Source organism: Epargyreus clarus, unplaced genomic scaffold, assembly GCF_041222505.1.
Source record: "Epargyreus clarus isolate Ecla_fem2 unplaced genomic scaffold, WU_Ecla_fem_2.2 ptg000002l, whole genome shotgun sequence".
Lineage (NCBI taxonomy): Eukaryota > Metazoa > Arthropoda > Insecta > Lepidoptera > Hesperiidae > Epargyreus > Epargyreus clarus.
Genome location: NW_027332210.1, coordinates 1879499 through 1907474, shown reverse-complemented (window position 1 = coordinate 1907474; position 27976 = coordinate 1879499). Strand labels below are relative to the sequence as shown.

Here is a 27976-nt window from a genome sequence, read left to right as displayed (position 1 = left end):
CATGTTACAATGTAACTTTTTAAAATAGTCGTATAATAAAAATCGATAACAAATGACAACTTCTTTCGCGAATTGCGAATTGCACCAAACGTCACTGCACTTCGGCGATCGACATACTTGATTCTTATTTTTGTTGTGGACGAGTACTTTTTATGTTGTGGTTTAGATTCACGGTGTGATGATATTAGTGCGATAACATTTTCAGTGAAATATCAAAATGTCGCAGGGCAAAATCGTGTTGATGGCTTGCGGTAGCTTCAGTCCGCCGACATATATGCATTTACGAATGTTTGGTGAGTATTTCGGGTTTAAATAGAATATTCCTTACAAACAAATCATAAATGTAATAGGAAAGATAATTTTAAAGGTTTTATGATTCATAAATTCCAGGAAAATGTTAGTTAAGGATATATTTTTAATTTATTAAGTAATCATTATTGTTTCTGCAAAGTTATGTTATTTCCACCACCGTTCGATATATTTATTAAGTTTAAGTTATATAAATTGCTTTATAGTTTAAATATAACTTAAGCTACACTTAAATTAGAACCTTTTATACCTTTTACATTAATAATTCAGCTTTTTCATTGTGCAATATCATAGTTATTGATTTTTTAATTACCTAGTGCTTATAGTTTCTGACGCACTATACATTCCATTAATTATTTATTGATAACTACTTTATATGCAGTTACCTCACTATTTACTTTGTATTTTTACTTCATGATGGAAGTTATTTACTCTTGAACAGAAAAATATTGGAGAAATATAAATTATGTAGTCTGAAGCAAAAACAGGTACTAAAATTTATAAAAAACATGTATTCTAATTCTATCTGGACATTTTACTATGTATCTTGTAAAAATGTGATATTTGCCCACTCTGCCAACGGACATTGGGTGAGATTTGGCTCTACCCCCTACTTACCCTACCTTTAAAGAGATTAGGCTCAACTTAAAATGCTTCACATTCGATTCAATTCGATAAGGGGCCATTCAAGTATTACGTAAGCAGATTTATTACAAATATTTACCCCCCCCCATCCCCCTTGTCAGCAAACGTAAGCAAAGCTCTTACCCCCCTCCCCCATGCTTACGTAAACATTTTTCAATGAATGGATTGTTTTTTTTAATATTACAATTATAATTTTAAAAATGTCTAAACGTATGCATTACTTGCGGGAATCCCCGAAAATGTGTTTCGTTTTCAACGAAAGACAATGTGAGGGTTGCCATTCGTGTAAACAAGTAAATAACTTCCTATGACGTATTCATCATCTAGACTGTCCTACCCCCCCATGTCATTCAAAATAAGCAAGGCAAATATCCCCCGCCCCCCCATAGGTACTCACGTAATACTTGATCGGCCCCTAATGAAAAATAAGAAAACGTAGGACATGCCCCCAAACCTCAGAAAGATACCTAATTCTACCGAATTAAACTCAAAATCTATCACTGTGTTATGACACTATTTATCAGACTATTCAAATACATTATATAACTACCTTTGTACATAACAATAGATATTTTGTTTAATGAATATTTTATTTAACTAAGATCTTTTATGATAGTGGAAAACTGTGATAAGAAACAGTTATCTGATGTCACATATGACTGTATTTATGATCATAAATTAAATGTATTTAAAATATAACCTAGTTAATTATAGCCAGGGCCGACGTGAGCGGTGCGATCGCACCGGGCGCCGTCATATGAGGGGCCTCAAAAACACCCAAGCGTCACCATTTAGTAAAGATGCTAGGCTATTAATTAAACGGCTACTTTAGCTACTTAGCTGCAACATAACATATTAACATAACATATTCAATGGTGTTACAAAAAAGGTCTGAGAGGCTGTGACCCAAAAAAAGGGGAGCATTTACTTCACCATTATAAATTAGGATTAAAACTAGTTTGTAACAATCAGCAACTAATATATATGATGGTATAAATTTTAAACCATGCAGTATGTTTAACCCTCCCTCACACATAGGATACATGTACATACAAAAAATAAAAATATACACCACCTTACATACCGCCACAAATGCCTGTTTCGCTCCAAAACTGAGCATCATCAGGGTCTACATCAAGTCTTAATTGCTAAGGTTATTAACTATCTAACTTCACAATTGTCTTATAAAGGTCATACCTGACCTTGATTTATAGGTACCTGATAATGCACTGCAGCGACATAAGGTCAATGTGTCACTAAAATTTTAATGAAGACATTTGATAAATGATGACCATGTTTTATGTAATTGCATAACGTAATATTTATCACATATTTTGTATGTATGTATGTTTTTCTTATTCTTTTGCATGCCCTACGACCCACATACCTAAAATTTATAATACAAGAGATGTCAACAGATTTTTCATAATTGTGGACGGACTTTTAAGTATATTGTTTTTATAAAAATTTATTATTTTATTAAATGATAGAAAGTTAATGTTAATATTGGACGTTACAGAGATCGCTCGAGACTACATACACTCTTTGGGCCTGGGGACTATTATTGGTGGCATAGTGTCACCTGTCCATGATGCATATGGGAAGAAAGATCTAGTCGCTGCTCATCACAGGTAAGGTTACTTAGATTATAAGACTTGCTTGTTTGAGTGTTGAATTGAATACATTGAGTATTACTCAGTAGTAGCAGCCCATCTGTGGCCAACCTTATATCTCTGATCTTATCCAGGGTTGATTACAGAAGTCAAAGGGCAGTGACCACTTAAGTACCATCAGGTGGACTGCAAGCTTGTTTGCTAATTCTATATAATAAAAACTGGAATGTGTGGTCCATGAAATTTAAAATATGGCCCTTTTTTTAGTTTTGTTTCTTTGTGTTGTGATTGAATAAGTTAGATATATAGATGTGATTCAATATATAGTAATTCGAGACTAGAGGAACCACTGCACCTATTTCTGGTATATTATAGTAGTGTTAAGTGTTGGTAAGAGAGAGAGAGAGAGAGACTTTTATGATGAATGTGTATTTATTTTTAAGTGTGTAGGTATTCTTCATTATACCACTCATCGTGGTTTTATGTACTTTCATTATGAAATAGATTTCTTGATAAATAGCTTTTGAACTTTTCTTGAAAAAATCCATACAATTACAGTAATAAATCTACCTCATACATATGTAATTTAGAGAAGAGTTTCATGAAGATAAATTGGTTTGTGAAATTGCGAAAGTGCCACAAAGAGATTTATGATGTTTGTAAGAAATTGAAGGATTTCTTAAATCTCTTAAATCATACTTTCATAACTTTACAGTGATATTGGATCAGAGCCAAAGTCTTGATATCTGGGTCAGGCTTATATTGTGTTTTCTTGCTAACTTAAGTACTATGTTGACTCCATAATTTATGTTTCAAGGTCTATGTACATTTATATCCATAGAATTATTATTAAATCGATTTTGTTTTGAGGTCACACTTAGTTAAATGTGGTCAAGGATTTTTACTGCCTTTTTTCTCTTTACTTTTTTATAATGTATTACAAGCTTTTATTGAACTGACCATATTAGTTCGTATGTGAGGTTGACACTCACATACATACATACATACATACATACATACATACATCTTGTAACTGAATTTTAAACTACTAAACTCCAAGATTGAGTTGAAATTTTGCATACACATTTGGTTGGGATGACAGCGCATGATAAGGTTAGTGACGTCATTCTGAATTCAATATGGTGAACGCGCCAAGATGGTGGACAAATTATTTTTTATGCACTTCCATGATGTGCCTATTAAATGGAAGGGATTTCCGGATAACCTCCCCCCTCTTGCCCCTCTATTGGCATAGATGAGAAAGGAAACTGTTCAAATAGGAGGACCTTTTTGAATTTTTCCGACATATTCCAAAACCCTTATTGAGGACACCCAGATCCCTCTCCCTTTGGCATAGGGTAAGAAAAAAAAATTACTAGCCCACCGCCTTGACTACAATACTTTGTCGGGACCACGGGTACGCTTGTAGCACTCGTCCGCGATCCTTACGGCGTTTGCTTGCATCTCGGTTCGGCACTCCTCGACCGCCGACACGACCTCCCAATGGCCTAGCTTAACTTAACCTAACCAAGCAATATCTACATCTATACTTAGCTTAGTAGACCATAGTGATTAGTCACTCGCGCTAGCCAAGTTAGGATTGTCATTTCAAACATTACGGTAATATTTAGAATTCAGTCATGTAGGTTTATTTAATGTTTTCCTTCCATGTTAATCACTCCTTATTAATAGTACATTGTAATATGAAACCCATAATTATTTCCTTAACGCATGCAATATGGTTGCAGTGGGAATAATAAAAACTGGAAAGTGCTTTTCTAAAAATAGTTGGTGATTTAATAAGAATATGACGTCACGATATGACTCAATGGGTCAAGGCTTGAATGAAAATAATGCTTATCACTACACATGACGATGTATGCACAAAGTAACCATTTTCTTGTTGGTTCAAAATGGGACATCTATGCTATGTAGGTAATTTTGTTTTTTTTTTTTTTTAATATAGGAGTAGTAGACGAGCATGCAGTCAAGCTAATGGTAAGTGAATACTGCCGCTCATGGATATATGTAATCAACTCCATGTAGAATTAGATATTCCTTCCTGAGGTCGGCCACAGATGCGCCGCTACTCCTGAGGACTAAGCTGGAACGCCTCAGAAAAGTATGTGTCCTTTACCACACCCTTCAAACCAAAATACAGAAGCGTTTAACACTGTCAGTTATCATAAATAGGTGTAACGATGGTGCCGACGAAGTCGAACTAAAAAGGGTTCTACTACCTTCGAATTTTGGCACAAATATAGTTAATGGAGGGCTGATTTCCACACGTTAGCTACTTCATGTTATACGAGGGTGCGTTTTTAAGTCCGCGGAATGGCAGGGTTGGAGGGGGGATAGCGGGCTCGTTAAGGGCGGTACGTGTTAAGTGACTCATAAATAGTATAAATATAAAGTTTTATCACAATTGCATCATTAGTTTTAAAACTATCGACAATTAAACAACTCAATCCGGAAGAAAATTGGAAGTATGGAGAAAATCGAGCATCGCGCCGTTATAAAGTTCCTTACCTAGCAAGGAAAGTCTGTGCAAATCATAATGGAAGAGATGTCATCGGTTTACGGGGACTCTTGCCCTGGAAAAACGATGGTTTACAAGTGGAACAACCTTTTTAAGCAAGGCAGGGATTCACTTGAAGACGACCCACGACCAGGACGGTCTGTTGAGGTGACCATTCCGGAAACGATAGCGGAAGTCGAAAAATTAGTACTGGAAGATGCTCGGCTAAAGAAGAAACAGCTTGCAGTAATGGTTGGAGTATTGGATACAACCATTTTTAAAATTCTGCATGACCATCTTGGCATGACTAAGGTCAGCGCGCGGTGGGTGCCGAGAATGCTCACGCCGCCTCAGAAACAACAGCGCGTTGAATGTTCCCGTGCGTTTTTGAACCTCTGTGGAGAAGATAAGGATATTGTACTGAATCGAATTGTTACTGGAGATGAAACTTGGGTTCACCATTATGAACCTGAGTCTAAACAAGACTCCATGCAGTGGCATAAAAAGGGTACAGCACCTCCTAAAAAGTTTAAGGTGTCACAATCGGCCGGCAAACTCATGGCGACAGTCTTTTGGGATGCAGAAGGAATTTTGTTAATAGATTACAAAGATAAAGGTGTCTCTATAACCGGAGAATATTACGCAACAATCTTGGAGCGGTTAAAAGAAGCCATCAAAGAAAAAAGACGAAGAAAATTATCCAGAGGTGTCCTGCTGTTGCACGACAATGCGCCCGTACACAAGAGCCGTATTGCACTGGCTGCCCTGCATAAGGTGGGCTTTGATATTTTAAATCACCCACCCTATAGTCCAGACCTGGCTCCCAGCGATTATTATCTCTTTCCAAAAATGAAAAAAGAGCTTCGTGGAAAGAAATTTTCTACAGACGAAGAAGTAAAGGACGCAATTTCCTCGTATTTTTCCGACAAGGACAAAACATTTTTTTATGAGGGTTTAAATAAGTTAATACAAAGATCTGAAAAATGCATTCGTCTTGCAGGAGAATATGTAGAAAAAGAAAAATAATTTTGACATTTTATTTTCGCTCCTTGTCCCTCATTCCGCGAACTTAAAAACGTACCCTCGTAGTTTTAGCTGTGTATAATTTTTCCTAAACCCGGACATTTTCGTGTCATCGTTCTTCGAGTCATGGGACAGTCCCGTGAGTCCGTGAGTGACGTCCCGTGAGAACAGTGAGTTTTGAAGGTGGTAGAACTCTTTGTGGTTCGACTCCGGCAGCACCACCGCCACACCTATTTATACCTAATAACAGCAGCATTAGGCGCTGCTGTGTTCCGGTTTGAAGGGTGCGGTAAGGGAGACATACTTTCCCGAGGCGTTCCAGCTTAGTCCTCAGGGGTAGCGGCGCATCTGTGGCCGACCTCAGGTAGGAATATCTAATCCTATCTGGGGTTGATTACAAATGTCCATGGGCGGCAATGGCCACTTACCATCAGGTGGACTGCATGCTCGTCATCTACTCCTATATTATAAAAAAAAAGTCCCATTCAAAATGGGACGTATGGTCACATTGTACTCGGTATGTTATCGGTGTGATATTGACCCGATTAGGTATTCTTTTTATTATCTTTTACAACATTTTATAATATTATGCTGATTACATATTTTTAATGATAAAATTGATTGATACATTCCATATTTCTGATCCAAGTTTTTGTGTGTTAAACTTATTATATTTGGTTTAAATGTAAATTACATATGAACGACCATCTTGGTCTCCAGGAGTGGCGATGGGTCTTAGTTCGGCTTCAGGTTGCTCCCTTGTTCTATATGGAGTTGGTTGTAGTTGTCCGCGGACGGGTGGACTGCAACCTCGGTCGATACCTACCTATATTATTCAAAGAAATATCTCTATTATAAAAATATTACTATTTCTGAATTTCGTTTATTTCTATTAATTACTCAAACCGCAACGTTTCTCGGTTACAATCCGGCTCGAAGGACCATATTTTGTCTAATAGCAAAAAAAATATTAGTCTTATCAACCCACGAGCTTTTGCCCGCGACTTCGCTCGCGTTACGAAGTAATATTTTCATCCCCTATTTTATCCCCTTGAGGGTAGAATTGATCAATATCCTTTCTTGGCGGATGCCTACGTCTTAACATCGATCCGTCCAGTTGTTTGGGCTGTGCGTTGATAGATCACTATGTCAGTCAGTCACCTTTGAGTTATATATATTTAGATTAAAGATTAATGTAGGTTAAGCACGATGTCTGCTCTAAATGAAAAGTGTTCACCATTCTAGTTAAATATAAGTTGGTAAACTTCATACACCTTTGAAGAAGCATCGTCAGGCATTTAATATTTTGGTTACAGAATAGCAATGTTGAAGCTGGCGCTGAGGACGTCTGGATGGATCAAGGTGTCGGAGTGGGAGACCCAGCAGTCCGGCTGGACGAGGACCAGGGTCTCACTGCAGTACCATCAGGTAAGGACATTTCAAGTACCAAGACGATGTTAATATATTTTTGGTGACAAGGAAGAAACCTTGTAATGTTAAAGTTACTAGCATGTAGCATGCATCCACGTGATGATAAGTGGACATTGACGCCTTTGGTCATCTGTCATCAACACCAGATACGTTTAGATTCCTGAGAAATCTGAGGTCAGCCACAGATAATGTGCTACCCCTGAGAACTAAGTTGCAAAGCCTTGGATAAGTATGATTCCCTTCAAATCAGAACACAGAAGCTCTTAACACAGTTGCTATCAAGCAGAAAAAGGTGTGACAGTGGCTCCTCCGGGGTCGGACGACAAAGGATTCTACCACCTTAAAAGCACCTACCTATTATATAATGCAGAAGTGAAATGTAGATTAACCGAATTTATGAAGATAGTAAAGAGAAGGGGAGACAACACGCCACCTTGTGAAACGCCGGCAGTAGTACTGTATCAGTTTGAAAATTATGTGTATTATTTCAGGACACAATCAACAACAACCTAGCAACAATGAACAGCGAAGCACCGAGCTGGCTGCCGGACGACATCCTCAACGTGAACAGCATCGACGAGCCTGACAACCTGATGGTGAACGGCAACCAGGACGGTGTGACGGTGAAGCTGCTGTGCGGAGCTGATCTGCTGGAGTCCTTCGCCACGCCGGGGCTGTGGTCGGACGAGGATGTAAGTACACATAGGCGTATATATGATGTTAGGATGTCCGGATCCCATGTTTTCAAAGGCAAAATAATTTTCAAAGAGGAAAACCTATTTTTTTTGCAGACTTGAAACCAAACCGACCGATTTTTGTCCCTGATTTCTTCCTTTCGTGGATTTTTATTGGTGCAACGTGACGAATCTGATGAAGACATCTGTTAGTTGTCTAGCAATTAGTACAGTACAGTCACGAGTTTTTTCTTAATTATTTCTTTCTTAATTCGATGTAATTTTGCGAATGTGTGTGGTTTCAATTAGGAATATGAGTCCTTTGAATTCTAAACCTGACACTGTTGCTGAGATCTGATTTTTTTGTCAAAGGACAATGTCGGTCCAGTCATCTAGTAATGATATGATTACTATATTAATTTGACTGCTGATAATTTTCAGTTGGAGACGATAGTGGGGCGCCATGGTTTAGTGGTTGTATCCCGGGCGGGGAGTGACCCCGGCCGCTTCATATATGAATCTGACATGCTCTACAAATACCGGGTAAGTGCGTTTTATACTGCGCTTGATTTGACAGAAAAAGTGCAAAAAAGTTAAAATATTGTAGGACACTTTAAATTTACTTAAACAAATTGCTACCATATCATTTTGTAAACATTATTCCGTTTTCTAAGGACCATTAATTTAAAATGTATTTAAAAATCAATAAAATAATGTAATAAAATATCATGTAGGTACTTATCATTGCACTATTATTCTGTACTAATTTAACCTCAGTACTTAAAATAGTCTCTCTATTTAAGAAAAGAATGCCCTCCATAATTAATTAGCAATAAAGGTCATACGTAAAACCTATTGTAACCTAGACTTCCGGTTTCATAATTAAAGAATCAACGCCTTACCTGCCCTATTTAGCAATAATTGCAATAAACACACAATCCCCCCTCTCCCCCCAGCGCAACGTGACGCTGGTGACAAACTACGTGGCGAACGAGGTGAGCTCCACCGTGCTGCGGCGCTTGCTGCGGCGCCACGAGAGCGCCAAGTACCTCACCGACGACGGCGTGGTCGGCTACATCCGCCAGCACCGCCTCTACGGCGCCGCGCCGCACACGTGAGCCACACAATAGGATACTATACCTTATTACCCCTAATCGACCCCCTACTGTCCCTTACTATCCCTCTCTTTATTTATCTCTCCCTCTTATCTTCCTCCTCCCTATCTACTTTCTACTGTCACTCGTATTCACCCCTACTTGCCCCCAACTCACATTCTACTTGCTCCATTCGCTAGTATTTTCCCAATACTTTACTTGCCTTTACTTGCCCCTACTCAGCGGCGTAGAAGTGCCAAGTAGGAACTTTCACCACTGGCTGCTACTCGCCCCCATTTGCGTACTTGACCCGTACGTATACTGAAGTCGCTCCTCCTCGCCCTTGTTTGCACCCTATTCACCCATAATAGTCCCCCCACTCCCACCTACTTGTTCCTTACTCAACACTAGTTGCCTTCTATTCCTCCATGTCCCCGTAAATACATATTATTTTAAAATGGCTTCATTCAATGTGGCCGCAAACTTATTATATTAAGTAAATATATACCCCGACGTCCTCAAACTTAATTTTACTTAGGCTTAGTCATCTTTTCCTTACTAGGTGATAGAGCATTTATTATAATTATTCGATCTAACCAAACCTAACCCACACAATATTCTACAGCGATGACTAACCAATACTTTCCTCGCACGCTGCTCGGATCAGTGAGTATAACATACTGAACGACAACTACAAGCAAGACGTCGTGATGACGTCACCCGAGGAGCAAACCTTCAAGAACATCCTCATAGCCATACGAGACAAACCGACCATCATCGACGAAACTGTCACAGTGAAACGCCCGAAGAAGTCGAGCTTCCTATCAATCCACACGGACTCCGTCAGCCCGACCATAGACAACATTAAACCCAAGATGGCGTACATAGACAAGGTGCCGACAAACTACTTGCCCGGTAAGGCGGTGAAGATCACTAGTGATGGGAAACACGTGAAACACGAGGTAAGTTTCAGTGACACGACATACAGTTCGCTTGACAGTTACCTGTCAAAGGATATAGATTACGAGTTGTATAGGCGGCGAGTGAGTGACAGTAATGTTGGAGAAGGTCCGGTGAAGAAACGTTGCTCCACGTCCACTATGAGGAAGCTGAAACCCGATGACATGAAGAAGAGTAAGTCCGAGGTGAGTAAGCTTTGTGATAAGGTCAAAAGCATCAAATTGAAGGATCGTGACAGTAAGAATTACAAAACTAGAAGTTGCAACGATATTGTCAAGTTGATTCTCACTAAACATGGTATACATGTTATTAGTGACACGGAAGCCATTGTGTAGGTTTGGTACTGATGTCACACCGTTTTTAATGTAACAGTTGGAGCTGTTTGTTTAATGGGTGGGTAAGGTTGAAGTTATGAGGTTTTGTACTCAGGGGTAGGAATCTGTGATTGATCTCAGATAGGACTGTGGTCCTGTTTAAAGTTGGTAAGGGAAGTCTTTGGGCGGCACTGACCATTATATGAGGTCGGCTGTATGCTCGTTTGTGTCAATAGAATTTTTTAAACTCGTGTCTTATATGCGGGTAGTTTGGAAATGTGGGTAGTTTCAAATGTGGGTAGTTGAATGCACACTTAGTAATAAATGTAGTTAAAACGATTCTATCTATACGCACTGTGCCCTTAAATTTCTTGTTTCGCTGGTACTATGGAAAAATAAAGATAAAAGGAAAAAGGTAAAAGATATTATTGGATAAAATAAAAAATATGTTTTAGTAATCTTTGAAATGTACCAGTACAACGATTTTTTGGTTTATATTCTGTATATGTGTCGTCATCCTATTACTGTCCCTCTACTGGGCACAAATCTCCTCTCAGAGGGAAAAGGGTTTTGGGTCATAGTTCGCCACGCTCGCCAAGTGTGAATTGGTTGACTTCAATCATACTTCAGTTTTTTTTTTATCTTTAAATAACCTTTTTGGATTATAATAATTATAATACATTTTTATTACTAAGTGTGCATAAAAATTGAATTTTCATAAATATTTAGAACTGAATATAATTATAGATCTAGTAGGTGTTTCATGTAATTTATATATTGTTAAATAATATATTATTTTCCAAATGATTCACAAATATACGAAACGCACATTGATTTACAATTTTAATATATGTAATGCACAACGCACTAACAGAAACTTTATTATAAATTTATAACCTTTAGAAATGCCTATTATCTAAAAAAAAATATTAAAACAAAAACGAAAATAAATAACTAATTACAAAAGATGTCAATTCTCAATTATATATACATCAGAAGGCACTTTATATGTACTTAATAAATAAGAATAATTTTAGTTGATGCAACATAAGTATATTATTATATTGTTGCATATTTTATTACACTATAATGATTGACAATTTGCTATAAAAAAGTACTTAACCGAAAGAATGGCTTATAATCATAGATTAGTAAAGATACTTCGCCGCCTTGAAATTGAATGAAGCCGCAAATGGCTTATTATAGTAAGTTCTTTTTTTGAATTCTGGACAAATAAAAACATTTTTAGAGAAAATTTACGAATAAATAACTAATACTGCGTAATTTACATAATAAATTAATAATTTATAATAATAATTTCAAATATTTTAGGGACATTTTTACGCAACTATTTCAATTCTCAAAACTGGGTACATTTTCTTGTTAGGAGTGAGTAATCTTTACTAATGTATGCTTATAATAATAAAACATAATATATAGTACGCTTATATACATTGGAAATAATTATGTCAATGTCTTAAAAAAATAACTGCTTTGCACTCAGCTAAGGACTTTAAGTTTTATATTGTAGTTGAGTAGGTTTTTTTTTAATAATGATAGTAATTTTAAATAAATAGTTTAAAATCTATTATTTAAAAAAATATAGTTGTATATTAAAATATAACTATAGCTCTTATATTCCTATTATATTTATTATGTGTGAAATAGATGCCAAAATATACCCTTTTAGCCAAATTACTCCCTTGTAGCCAATATTTATTTTAGCTTTTATATTTATATAAAAAAACATTTGAATTTTGAGAAATGGAACGAATTTGAGTAAGAGAGATAATATTTAGACGAATCTAGTGTTTTCTATTACACATTTATGTATGTTATGAAATATTATTATGTGTTAATTATTATATATTAAATAGACGGTTCGGACAAAGTTTTATTATACTGACGTATATTCACTTTTGACATATTCCGACATATTTATCTGTGCGTGCGATTTGGCGCCATTAGCGATCTTAGTGTTACTATATTATGAAAAGTACCTAATAAACGGCAAAATCTAATAAATAGCTCTATGTAGTATGTTAAAAATGTATATTTTATTGACAGTTTACATGAGATCTTAATTTTTAATACCAAATTCTTAGTAACGTAATGTAAAAAGGAATTCATTGTCAGGAGAAATTTAATAATCTATGGTGCTCGGCAAATGACCATAGATAACAGAGCATTGCTGTAGGCACAGATAAGTTTGTCGGGCTGTAGTTATGACACTATATAGCATTTGTGATAAGAATTATGAAATGTAGTGCCAAAAGTTTTATTGAAACGAATATTTTTATTATACAATAAAATACCTATGTATTATTCTTAAAACGTGTATTCAATATGGAATTATTATATCAAACACGGTGTATATATACATCTTACTCTTACACGTTTTTATTAAGCTCTAGTAAATATGCGCATTGTACTCATGTATATATTACTATTCATACTTATTAATTTCATAAAATTATTTATTTCAAAATATTGTTTTATCTATGTATAATTTCTTCTACTTAAAAATACATTCTTGTGGCACGTACGTTATATTTATATAAATGAAAATATATGTAGATGATTTTTTTTATAATAATAATACCACTGCCCAAACTGCGGGTCGATAGATGATTAATATGATAAATTATTTATTATAAACGCTGTACTTATTGCCAAAACTATTTTGTCATTATTAATTATAAATTAATGATATAAAATGATTTAATTATTTATTTATTTAAAACGATGTTCTTATTGCCAAAATGACTTTGTCATTATTAATTAATGATAAAGAATTCTTTTTATTTTATTAAATATTGGTACATATAATTTTAGAAAATATTTGCATTTGGTATTTGTAGTTGATGTTAAAATATAATATTTTTAGTAGAAATTAAATTATATCAGATAAAATTATTTATAATAATTGTTTAAATTATCTCATTGTTATTATAGTTGTTTAGATGTTATGGTTCCTATATTAATTTTATCCTGACTGTTAGTAAAGTTTCTATGGAAAATAAATTATGAACTTTAAAAACAGATTTTTATTCAAAATTTATATTTATATTAATTTGTCATATACAGACTGTTATTAATAACATTTTGTCAACATTGTGTATAATAACATGATACATTCGACTTTTTAACTTTGACATATTACAATTTGGGAAAATATACAAGTATTAATAATTAAGTATATGTAAATAATATTAATTAGATATAGGTACATATAGGTATAATATAGCAATTTGTATATGACATGAAATCCCCTTAAAAACCTTTTCTCTTTTGCTATTATTATATTCCCTTGAAGCTTTACTAATTTTGTTTGTAATGTTTTATGTAACCCTTATTTAATAAGTGACACAATTTATTTAAATAATATACAAAAAAAACGTTAAAATATCTTGTGGTAATATGATTTTGATCGTACAATTATATTGTTGTCACTTATTAAAACTGATAGTCTAATTAATTTGCGTAAAACAACCCTTTTATGTGTATTTTATTATTGTTTGTCATCATTCTCTTACCCTTTTAGAGTTGGTACAACGAGGTTCATGTCCATATTGGATTTGTGTGTGGTAGCATTTTTACTGAGGAATACTTTTAATATTTGTTCAATGGTATGCCCATTTGGGCTATAATTGGGATAAATGAAAATAAATTAAGGATTTAAAGTGGGTTATTTTAGAATATGTATGGGTGTGTATAGCTAACGTTTTCTTTTGGTAAGTCGTTTAAAACAATACAAGATTTTCTGAATAATAATCGTCAAAGGTTAATGTCATAGTAGGTAATTTTAAATAAATAGACATGTTACAATTTAATATGGATATAAGTAATAAATAGTAACAATATTGTGCTATCGCTAATTTTTATTCTGAGCATAATAAGAGAATGATGATTTTAAAAGTAGAGATTTGTCCTAATAATTTTATGAGTTCAATCCCATTGTATGGTTTTCTAGATTGATTTTTGTGTGTGTCAATGTATGTTGCATGAGATCCTTTTCCTAAAAGTGTTACTAATAGACTATATATAGTTTTTGAGAGATATGAAATTAAAATGCACAAAACTACTTTTTCCATGGACCAAAAATGTGGTATGCGTTAACGATAACTATAGATTTATTGACACTTTTTACTGAAATTATAACACAACCCTAATATACACTTACAATTTGATATTTAAATGTGATGCTTAGTTGTAGATTAGGGATTATTCATGAATTATATTCCTAAATTTTTGATTTTTCCAACTCTCTGTTATTATGTCGTTTTTTTTGGACGGTTGTGTAACTTGTTGACGTCATAAATTTCTAAATTGGGGTTTCAAACATTATTTTTAATTATTAAAGAAGTAGCAAACAAAGTAACACTAAATATAAATTCTTTCCTAAACAAATGTCCCATTTTAATGCAAATTTATTAATTATCATGAGAAATTATGAAGATGATCTAGTAATTTATGGATAAGCCCTTACATCCCTAAAACCAAAATTTGATGTTTTGCAATTTTATTACGGAAGTATACAGTTCCTTTAATATTGTGTCAGTAGACATCAATTTGCATCACTCTCTTCTAGTTATACCGAAAAATCGTTATAGATGTTTATTTTACATGGCATTACATCAAGTTGTATACATTTTGAGGTAGAACCCTCTGTGGTTCGACTTCGGCGGTACCACCACCACAACTATTTTTGCAGCGTTAAACACTGCCGTCTTTTGGTTTGAAGGGAGACATACTTTTCCGATGTATTTCAGCTTAGTTCTCTTAGTAATAGGAATCTAATCTTATCTCGGCTAAATTACAGATGTCCATGGACGGCAGTAGCCACTTACCATTAAATGGACTGCATGTTCGTGTGCTACTCCAATAAATACTATCCTCCTCCTATAAAACAATAAAAATCAACTCTTTACACTCACGAAATCGCGTGTGTTAGCTAATCAGCCACTATACTGTATCCAAACGTAGGAAAATGTAGTTTTATATAAAAAAAAGAAGTAAAAATCGGGTGTTGTATGTATATGGAGGTGTTTTTTTTTATTAAAGAGTAACAATTGGGTGTTGTATGTATAGGGAGGCGGTTGTTCGTTGTAGCTGACGTGCTGCGCGCGCGCCTCGTCCGCCGCGCGCCCCGCCCCGCTCTAGACACACTAGACACTAGACTAGACCCCCTAGACTTGTAGTGTGTACTTTGAACGGTGTTGCTTGACACTCCAACTTAGTGCGTTAATGTATATGTAGTACATGACACGTACATACCGACTTTGTTATAAAAACTACATAGACAATTGATTACATACATTTTTTATACTTTGTTTCAAGAAACATGTTAAGAGAATGATATAAAACAATATTGAGCAATAGAAATTCAGCATAGAATTAAATAAATAAACATCTTAGGGAAATCAGAACTTAGTAGATACTGGATACAGTTAATTATATCTGCCCCATACCAATTTTTAGATTTCATCCGTTATTCATATTAGAAAATACGTTATACTACTAAATAAACTATCCCATTTAAACTATCCGTAACAAAACATAGCACAACAAACACTTAACAATTATATTACTTGCATATTAATTGTGCTCATAATCAACACTCATTGATCGTTACGTCATACCATACCACGTTGAGAGTTCGCATTTATAATATTCACGAATTAATATTCATCAAAGAATATTCGTTGTGACATTATGACACGTCACAAATAATACAAATCCTATATCACTGGTGGTTCGGAGTTGAAAGCAACATCGTTTGAATCTACAATTCGTTTTGTAAGTACACTTTATGCTAGCGATTGGCGAATCTTAACGGATTTGTCGAAAAAATGTAAGTCGGGGCTTCTACGGGGTTTATATAATCGCTGGTATAATTAGTACGTTATTATATTAGTAGCATGCGAGATGTATAACGTTTTGCTTGTTATTATATGTGACCCTAGTGTAATTAACACGGTTTCGACAAAATTGTCGTATGAATATACCATTTTGTCAGTCATAATAACATTGACGATGCAAGGACTTTTCTTATATTTCGAGGCGCTAAAGGGTTTGTAATAGAGCCTTTACATAATATTTTTTGATTGTGGTCCTTATTGACTTCGAATATACATCGAATTGGCTAGATGACTTTCCTAGACTAGGTAATTTTGTCGAAAATGAAAATTTTGTCGAAACTGTGTATTTTTGATAGTCTGTAGACAATCGCATGAGTCAGTCACCGCTCTGAAATTGTACTTACTGCTTGACAATGAAATATCACTTATGACTATAAATAAGCTATAATAATTATAGAAAAGAGCAGACTCTCCTGATATAAAATGTCGAAGAGTATCTTTAAAGTTTGACTTGTGTATGATTACAAGTATATAATTGCATTATTAAGAGCAGTGAGCGACGTAATATAAGTCAAAGAAATTGAATGTTCTTGTTTGTAATAATATTGGTTGTATTGATGAAGTAATATTTCGCAGTTCCATATAAGTCACCACTTCACGATTATTGCTGTACTTATTACTGTTAAGTCATTTAGGAGAGCGTTACCCCTATAAGTCATATCACGTCTTATATAAGTTCTGAAGTTTTAAATTAATTTTGAGTTAAATTTTTTGATTGATGACATAACACATATTTTACTTTACTTTGTTTAAGCTCGTATTCGATATAGAATCAATTTTCTATGGATTTGGTTCTATGGACTCTAAGCAGCGACTGAGCTGAAGGCTCCTAAGGATAGAGAAGTTGAGGTTAGCTTAGGTTAGGTTACTGTGCAATATTTTTAATTACTTTTTATCGTTATAATTCCTAATAGATTTTCTATAATATAACTAATAAAGAAAAATAGCTATTTATGTTATTAAAATATTTGTTTTTATGAACCATGGAAACTGCCAGATATTTCTTTTGAAACATGTGTTATATGTATTTTAAGCATGGAAGGTAGATCTGTAAGAGCTACGAAATATTATTTTTGGAATGACTATTAGTAGAATGACGATTTAAGAGATGAAAACGAAAGCGGAGGTTTATTTTAGCAATGTATTGCTGTTCTGGTATGAAGGGTGTGATAATGCAGTGATCTGAGGCGTCTGACTTAGTTCTCAGTATCAGCCAGAATATAAAATATATTCTGTCAGTAATGTGAGGCATTAAGGTAGTTCTCAAGAGTAGGTACAAAATTGTATGTGTCTAATAACAGCAGTGTTAAGCGCTGCAGTATTCCGATTTGGGTGTGGTAAGAAAGGCATACTTAAGCGTTCCAACATAGTCCATAGTAACAATGTATCTGTAGCCCACCTCACGTAGGACTCTAAATCTGATCAGAGGTAGATTATAGATGTCCATGGGCGGCAGTAGCCATTTACCATCAGCTGGACTGCTGGTTCGCTACTTCGATATTATAAAAAAAAATCTTAGTTCTCTATCTTACTCTACTTGTCTATGATCGATTTCAGATAGAAAGTCTGTTCTATTTGAAGTTGGATGCAGATGTTCATTGGCGGTAGTAACCACATAACATCAGGTGGACTGCACGCCCATAAGATAAATAATATTTAATTATAATAAAAATAATATTTTTCTACCACAGCTTTCGCGTCAGCCATTTTGAAAATCCTGCCTCAAGCTTAACAACTTAGAATATTTACATTGTAAGAAGTAGAATCTCAATAGAAAATATATTTTTCGATGTTGTAATATGATATTTTGAAGCTCTTTTCCATAGTTTTCCTTTGACTATGTCTGTGTATAACATTTAGTGCTTGTCACCATTAGATAAAGTATCCAAATAGTGCCCTAGTTAGTCAAATAGGTATTATATAAAAATTGCTTAAAGTTATTGGTCTCATTATAGGAAGCATGATCCAGTGAGTCAAGAGCTAATTGTAAAAAATATCATTGTTTAATGTCCATTTGGTTATTTCGTCTATGAACATAGACTTTAGGGGACTTTAGCGGAACCCCTAAAGTTATACTTAATACTAGATGTTCATTTTTGTCTAATTGCATTTAAAATATGATGTATTTTAATTATTGATAAGGGGTTTATTGGTTCTGGAAATTAATCGAACAGTCATAGCTTCTTAGCTATTTGAATATAGCGTTATAACGATTTATAACGTTATTTGCTATATTAAATAGCAGATTTTATAACAACGTTCCCTCTGCTGTTATATTTTGTTACTTGTATGTCACTTTCCAATTTAGTTCTCTGGAAACTTCGATCACTAATAAGAATTAAATTACTTTTATTTGGTTATATTTTAATTTTAAACTTATATTTGCATTATAATAAATTGTGTCTTCACATTACTTTCATTGATAAATTATTATTATGTTCATTAAAATTAATTACTTCGACCCTTCGATCACTAATAGGAACTAGATACACAATCAGCGACGACAGAATGACGCGACGAAAAGCGCGCCCAATTTGACATTTGGGTGCTTTTTTAGGTTAGTAGTGTTTGAACGATCGGAGAATAAACATGCCTCAGTGCTCGTTTAAAAACTGCAAAAATCACACGTCTAGGACGTTAAAAAAGGATGGAATATCGTATTTTCGGTAAGTATTATTATTATAAGTATGTAATTGCTATCACTCAATTATAAATACTGCTATATCGTGCGTAATTAATTTATTTTTAAGTTTTCGAAATTATCAACAGAATGTATAAACCATGTAAATTGTAAAGTCTGTTACTAAGCGTACAATTATTACTATTGCATGCCCACTTGATTTGTTCGGGTAACATGGTGACTCTGTTCTATTTTGAATGGAGACGCTATTGTTTTATATTTTTTTCTTTAATTATTTTTTAACAAAATTTTTAACAAAATATACACAACAGACTTATAGAAGTCTTTTACTCTGTAGTGACATAGGTCACTACAGAGTAAAAAATAATTGAAATAAATGTTGATTTGGTACATATTTCTTTAGTCGGCGGCAATATATTTCGTTGGACACAATGGCGTAAACAGCTTGTTGATTTTTTAATTAAATTACTTGTATTTGGTTATATTTTAATTTTAAACTATAACTAATCCTTTTTGTGTTCTTCATTGTTCTTTTTGTATGATTTATTTTTATTTTATAATATAAATTTTGTGACTGCATATATATATATTAGTTTCATTGAAAAATTATTATTATCTTATTACTTACATTCAGGTAAAATATAATTATCTTCATTCAAATTAATTACTTCGACCTAATAAAAATATTAAGTGATAATTTATAATAACCGTTTAAAGTACTGACAGTTCGTCTCCACTCATCCCTTGTCCAAGTGACAAACCACGGTCGTAAAATTTAATGGCTTTTTTTTTGCTTTGTAAATGCGACTTTAATTTCATTCAAATAAGGTTAAAGTTTTTATGGTAGCTTATGACAGCTAGCTTATGTCGTAAAAATTTATTGCTTTTGGTAAGCAGTTTTTAAAAAAACACCTTGAAATAATGGTGATAAAGTTGATTTTGTATTAATTTTAGATTCTGTCACTTAGAATTTTTAAACACGTTTGACGCCACTTTTTAAGTTCATTTTTGTATGGGATTGTGTATCTAGTTCTTATTAGTGATCGAAGCTTCGACCTAATAAAAATATTAAGTTATAATTTATAATAACCGTATAAAGTAATGACAGTTCGTCTCCACTAATTCCTTGTCCAAGTGACAAACCTGTAAAAGTGATAGCTTATGACAGCTACCTTATGTCGTAAAAATTTATTGCTTTTGGTAAGCAGTTTTTGAAAAAACACCGTTAAATAATAGTGATAAGGTTGATTTTGCATTAATTTTAGATTCTGTCGCTTAGAATTTTATAAACACATTTGACGCCACTTTTTAAGTTCATTTTTGTATGGGATTGTGTATCTAGTTCTTATTAGTGATCGAAGTCTGGAAAATATATAAAAAATGGCTTTAAAAATATTTTCCTATACCTAGTACATAGTTTTCTGGATCACAATACAAAAAATAGTTTATTATAATTCCTATGATCCGAATAAAGTTAAAATATATTAATATATTATCGTTAATTTCCTTTACATTTATTTTATGTTGTAATAAGTATAATGTTATTCTGAAAAAATATTTTAGTTATTTCTATGTTGGTGAATTGGTACTTATACTTTGATAGATAATATAAAAGTTGTTTCAAAATGTTTTGAAAATATTTTAATAGAACTGCCTGTTACTTAATTTAATTCTAAAAAATAGTTATGTATTAGACTTATTATAAGTTTTATGATTTTTCATATTAGTTAAATATGTTTGAATTATCTAAACTAAAAATATGTTTGTACGGTTATTTCTTGTTTCACTGTGAATCTAGATGCCTTAACATAATTTGTGTGTTATAGATATTATTGAATCTATTGTACTTTCCTTCCTTGGCCGCCCACTCGCTTGTAATTAAAAATGCCATTGTTTATGTTTCTCAACAGCCAATTGCTTGGGTTAGAAGAGTTCGGGATACAATTCTTGAAAGCCAAGTAGATAAGCGATAACGAGAAACAAAAACAATAACATTTAAATGTTTATTTAATTTTGTACAGCTCTTTGTTTTGAGTGGATTATGAAAATACTGGTATTATTTATAGTAAATATAATAATAATTTAAACACAGTTTTGTTTCATTACTATATTTTTATATTCTTTATAGTTTAAACTTTTTACAAAAAAATAAATAGAAATATACATGTCCGTATTATAATATGTCCACTTTTTTACTCACAAACTTCGCTCAAAGTTCGGCGTAAAACAGATTTCGCCCTCGAAGTGACTTAACTTTATTTTTTGTGACTGTATAATGGAGTATAATTTCGTATTTTTATACTATTACATGGATACAACATTCAAGAATACTATAATAATTTTATACATTGCAAACAAGTAACAGATTTTTAATAAAAAAAATTAACACCAAGGGGTACGTAATTAGCTAGCAAATCCTTGGGGTTTGGTTTTGATCAAATCTGTGTATGATAATTGTCACGTAATGGACAACTTATTCATTTCTCCAATAGAAGATTAAATTCTGAACTCATTTATGTATAAAAACATTACCCTTATTATATAAAAACTTGTCGCAAAAGGATTACAAACTTTTTGTTTTTTACCTACACCTTATGCGACGTCACGTGGTAATGTCTGCGTAATTGCTAGTCCGCTCTGAATATAGAAATGAATCGCGTCGCCATAGCAAATTGTATGGCTACACCTGCTCGCACAACTTTAGAGCGGACTAGCAGTTTGGCGCGGACTATACGCGTACTAACACAGTCTTAGGGTACATTCACACGGAAAAGTCTTTGACGATTCGTCAAAAAAAATACGTCTTGAAGGATGGACGTTCATATTGAATACAAAATCGAGATTTTTCACAATTCGTCAAAATATCTTGAAGTTTACATATATTATTCGTACTAAACAAACACGATTCGTGATTTCTAAAAGACTCATCCGCACTAGTTTCACGATTCGTGAAGTGTGTGAACAGGGGTATGTAAGAAGCATTGCTTCCATTGCAAGAATTTGTATTGCATTGCAAAAACGAATCGTGAAAAAAGACGATTCGTAAAAAAAATCGTCCTCGTATGTATGAGCCGTTATACGGCATGTTCTCTTATATTATTACTCTTATTTACAAGTATTATATGTTGTGAGTTTTTCCAATACATGTTGTAGGTATATATGTTTTCAAATTACAAAATAAATATATATTGTTATAGTAGTAAAGTAAGAAGTAATACAGTTTCATTCCATCCATCCATTCAACTTTCTCTCTTACAAGCGTTCTTCCTTCTTTCTTTCTTTCATCATCTATACTTATAGCCAATGCCGCGCCCGCGATGCAACGTGAACAAGCGCTTACCGTCTGACAAATTTGAAAATTCAAAATCATTTGTAAGTACCTACGAGGGGGCGTTTTTAAGTTCGCGGAATGAAGGACAAGGAGGGAAAATAAAATGTCAATTTTTTTTCAAGACGAATATTTTTTTCAGATCTTTGTATTAATTTATTTAAACCCTCATGTCATAAAAATGTTTTGTCCTTGTCGGAAAAATACGAAATTGCGTTCATAACTTCTTCTTCTGTAGAAGTTTCTGTCCACGAAGCTCTTTTTTCATTTTTGGAAAGAGATAATAATCTCTGGGAGCCAGGTCTGGACTATAGGGTGGGTGGTTTAAAATATCGTATTTAAAAAGTTAATATTTCATCACCGACTTCTATTTATAGATGATTTTACACGCAAATATTTTAGTAGGTGATCGCCGCCGCCCATGGACAGAAGCAACACCAGGCCATCACCAAGGAAGAAGACCATGGCATCTGTGCTATGGTCTTTCTGAGGAGACCATGGACCGGCGTTTTGAAGAAGAATTATAGTCCGCTCCAAACTGCTAATCAGCTCTGAAGTTGTTGAGAGCAGGTGTAGTCATAGAATTTGCTATGGCGACGCGATTCTTTTCTATATTCATAGCGGACTAGCAGTTTTACTCGTACTAGCAATTTTACGCGGATTAGCAGTTTTACGCCGACTATTACTTTTACGCGGACTATCACTTTTACCCGGATTACCACTTTTACCCGGACTATCACTTTTACCCGGACTATTTTTATATTTTCGCGGAGTCGCTTTCAAATTTTTCAGACGGTGGTAATCCTCCCAGCACTGGCCAATACACAGAGGCACCATGCACAATTTGCATCGGTAGGTGCTCGTCACCCGTCGTTTCTGGGCAGAGCATCGGACACAACGCAATTGTTTGTGCTTCCCACTTCCAGGCCCGGGAACACTTTCCGTATGGATGGGAAAATGTTCCCCGGGCTGGAGGCGACTCAGCGTTGTGTCCAATACCCTGCGCGGAAACACCGGTGATACGCGCAGGTATCGGCTCAAAAGCCCTTCGGCGACCATCCACCTGAACTGCCGATGTGAGTACACCCGAAACATGGGGTTTTTACGGTAAATAATGAAAGCGTTCAGAAGGCTGGCGTTTAACAGCCTCCTGAACACTTTCATGTACCATTTCAAATTGCGTTTTCTTTCCATTAAATACAAACTCAGTTTTTGGTCCTTTAAGTCGACACCCCCCATGTATCGGTTGTACTCGTGGATCACTTCAGGCTTCTGGAACGGCTGTCCCGCGCGTATTCCCGGCACCATTAAGGGCTGATGGTAAGTCGAAATTATGGTGACTAATTTAACGTCTCTCCAGGCGACTAACGCCATGTCACCGCAATGACGGCTTACCATCTCACCACGCTCCATTTGGTTTGGTATTAAATTTTTAATGGCTGATGGTATGCCATTACGACGACGGCTTATCGTCCCCAATACATCCGTACGCCGGGTTTTCAGGTACCTCGTCAAGGACAGTTGGTTGTACCAATTGTCCATAACGAGTACATGACCTACATCCAGATAACCTTCAATGAGGTCCACGACAACCTTAGCGGTATGATTATGGAACCCATGCGAAGTATCTGGATGCATGTCGTCTGATTTCCCCGTGTACAGCCTGTATTGCAGGAGATAGCCCGTGTCTGCTTCGCAAAGCTCGAAAGATTTAATACCAAAGCGAGCCGCCTTTTTAGGAATGGACTGCCTCCAGCTTAGACGACCCTTCCACAACAACAAGGATTCGTCTAAGCTGAGGTATTGACCAGGCGTGTAGAGCTCCCCAAAGCGCTTGTTCACGTGATTTACTACCGGGGCTATTTTTGCTATTTTTCGTTGGTTCCCCCCGGTTACCAAATTTTCATTCGAGACAAAATGTAAAAATTTGGTAATCAGGAGGAACCGGTTACGCGACATAAGCTCTCTAAACGCTGGCATTCCCATTGTGCCAGTCGACCAGTACTCCGTAATGTTGGAGCAGTAGCAAAAAGACATACAAATTTGTATGGCAAAGTATCTGTACAGCTCTTCGACCGTGACATCGACCCAAGCATCCAAATATTTTGGACTCCCGATGCCAATATCAGGGTCGGAGAACGCATATATTATCTGCCATGCATACTTATTTGTCTCTTCGACTACTGCTTCCATGAATTCCCTGTCCCATATTTTTTCAAATATGTCGACCGGGTTCTGGGACGCAAACGCCGGGCCGGGCACCCGGGTATACGTTTCCTTCTGGCCGGAAAAAGTAGTGAAATCTTCCGACCACAAGAAACACGGTATTCCAGGTGCATCAGGATCCCGTCCACTTCCGACACTACGGCTGCTCTCACTCATTCTTTCGTCATTTCTTTCACTCACCATCCCATCCTCATTCACACCCACATTCATACCTAACATGTCAGTCCAACTCCATAAGTCCTCGGGATCATCCACAACGATACGGTTGCGGAGTTCCCAGGCATGATGCCGCAGGCACCTGAAGTCCACCCCGTCGTACTCGTCTTCCTTGTCTGCGCTTACGTCGTCGATGTCGTCCTGGCTCAGATCCGCGTATTCACACTCGCTCCCTGAATCTTCCAAGAGTTCGTTATTGATTAGTGAGCGGCGACTTTTTTTGCGATCTGAACCAGCGGCATCTGCGCAGAGCCGCTTCCGCTGTCCCTTCGACGACACCGGAGACGTGACTGGAGTGGAGACGACTGGCGTGGACGTAGGCGTCTGCGGCTAAAACGAACATAGAAATACATTAGGCACATTGTCCTTGTAAAACAATTGAAGTTTAAAAAAAATATACAGGGTGAATTTTTCAAATACGCCATCAGGGCTAAATCCAAAACTATAAGCTTTAGCGAAACATGCTGAAAGGAGTTACAAGGCCGATTTTGATAAAAACTAAAACTGCATCATTATTATTATTTTTTTTTAATATCTTTTTCCCTAGCCGGGACTCGAACGAGTTCATTTTGAAAATATATACGACTCTATATTATACGACTATCTGATAGTGTTGCTTATAAGGATCAAATTCTGAGAAGTCATATTGTGTGACAAATGAAAGGAAAATTAAAATTTTGATGAAAATACATATTTTTTTCATACATACATACTAATCCCTAAGGATTATACATAACATATGATTTATGTATGATTCTTAGAGACTATACATAAGTCATAACATTGACGAATTTGTTGGTTAATCAATGATTCATACATACATACTAATCCCTAAGGATTATACATAACATATGACTTATGTATATTTCTTTAGGACTTTACATGATGCATAAAATTGAAGAATTTGTTGGTTAATCAACGATCCTGACGAGGAGAATGAGAAAAGTTATTAAAAGTGTATTGTCATCGGTTCTTGGTAAGTGTTCAAAATATTCAAAAATATGTAAATGCACGGATTGTTTTTTTTTCATACTTACTTGATGGCACCCATTGATAGTCGCCTCGCTCATGTCTATTATATCGCTCATGTCTATCTCAAGTAATAATATAGTAGGGGTAACCTCACTGGGCCCTGCAGAAACTTCTTCGATTCTGTCAGACATATTTCCTGTTATTAGAAACAAAAAATACATTAAAATTCTGCAAGTCTGCACAACCAAAGAGTCCTAACTCGATAAGATGGGTTGTACGCGCTTCCTAGCGTCCCTTTGTACTGAGTTAGTAGAGGGTCGTTGAATCAACGAACTAGTTAAATCAACCGTTGATTCACTTTCAACGAATCAACGTTAACCCAATAGAAATTAACTAGTTAAAAACGTCAACGACGTTGAACGGAACGTTTCGTTATTTTCAACGTGTATTTAGAATATAACTAATAATTATTTATTATAAATATCGAGAATTGATATTTATATCAATTCTTGATATTTATAATATACACTACGTATTTTTTTTTCTAAAATAATATTTACCGCACGTCAGTAAAGACGTGTTGATCGTTGCAGTATAGTTAAAAACCGTTTATTGCTGATGCAAATTGAAATTAGGAGCACGTTAACTCGTTGACGAAATTAACTAGTTGATCAACGGAGATTAACGTTGACGTTTCGTTGATGGAAAAACCTTCAACGACCCACCGCTATCCATCACTAGTAGGGATTGGTCTGGGCGTGGTATTTTTTACAAATTTGCGTACTAGCGTCGGGCGTAATTTTACAAATAATTTACATTTCGACTGAAAGACTAATAGTTCGGAGACACTTCTATACAATAGATCTATATTATATCAATGATAATAATTATAAAAACGATAATAAAATAAAATTTGAAAAAAATGGTTGCTTTCTCTTTGATTATGAAAACCAAGCACACAAACGTAATAATTCTTTCACGTCAGCATCTGCATAGCGAAGCTGTTGTCCAAAAACTACCTAAGATATGTGATACTGATGTGACGATTTTGAAAATAGCACGTTGTTTAGCGCCGCGTAAATGTAGTCTGTGTGGCGTCCAAGTTAGCGGCGCTAGAACGCGTGAATTACGTCTAGCGCGGCACTAAAGTACGCGTTCTGTTTGGCCCGGCATTTAGGAGTTCCGGCAGCTTCTGGCCCCATTAGAACACGGACACAATGTATTGTTTAATTCGCATGTAACATTTTATCTCAAACTAATCTAATAATAAAATAAATTCAAAATGTTCCCTGTATCGATAGTTTCATAGAGCGCTATTTTGGAATGCACGCCAAACAATACGAATGTACTTGTGTGAGTGTAGTTTAGAGTAGTACACTAGCACGTGTTAGAAAAAAATACAAATTAATAGAATTTCATCGAAAAAGAATAATAGAAATAAATTTCTGACTACTTTTCTATAAGGATAGGTATTTGCATAGATGTATTACCAATGTCTTGAGTATTTGCATTCGTATTTCAATAACAAAATGAACTATATTTATGTTAATAGAAATCGATTACTTTGTGAACCGTTTACAAAGCGGCCATTGTTTTTATCATTTAAAACACAAACATCACTGTAGTTTTATATTATATCGATTAAAAATACTATCTATTAAAAATAATAATAATCACTTACCGTTTTCAATCAATAAATTCCCACACACAACACAATATTTTAAATTGTTAGGAGCTCGAGTTCTCAACCGTCCCCATAGATATATTATCCTACTGACGTCTATGACCGTCCCAATGGCCAACGGAAACCAAACAGAACAAAAAATATAACCACTACGTTTTATTTTAACGGCAACACCACAAATTTCACTTCACTCCAGTCAGGGTTGCCAGGTCAGGTGTGTAATATTACAATGCACTGATTAAAAAATTACAGTAGATCGGCAACAAGTACATCGGCAAAATACAGTTAATAGATATACGTATGTAATTATTTACATAAAACACTTTCCCAAAACTTGCCAAATACCCTAATTATGGCTATTAACCATTAACGTTAATATTTAAATATTGTAAATTATACTGATACTC

General features: G+C 34.9%; 1 protein-coding gene across 4 annotated transcripts; it reads left to right on the top strand.

The window, feature by feature from the left end:
- The first annotated feature begins 57 nt into the window (after window positions 1-57).
- Nmnat (nicotinamide mononucleotide adenylyltransferase) lies at window positions 58-18862 on the top strand. 4 transcript variants are annotated; one of them, XM_073077578.1, is made up of 8 exons: window positions 63-293; window positions 2474-2585; window positions 7425-7536; window positions 8031-8231; window positions 8655-8756; window positions 9170-9327; window positions 9975-10269; window positions 15673-18862. In XM_073077578.1, the coding sequence occupies exons 1-8, from the start codon at window positions 218-220 to the stop codon at window positions 15691-15693; spliced, it is 1077 nt and encodes a 358-aa protein (XP_072933679.1). In that variant the 5' UTR covers window positions 63-217; the 3' UTR covers window positions 15694-18862. The 4 variants fall into 4 exon arrangements, with proteins under 4 accessions (XP_072933672.1, XP_072933679.1, XP_072933684.1 ...); XM_073077571.1 differs by lacking the exon at window positions 15673-18862 and having other exon boundaries at window positions 58-293; window positions 9975-11354; XM_073077583.1 differs by lacking the exon at window positions 9975-10269 and having other exon boundaries at window positions 64-293.
- The last annotated feature ends 9114 nt before the right edge of the window (window positions 18863-27976 follow it).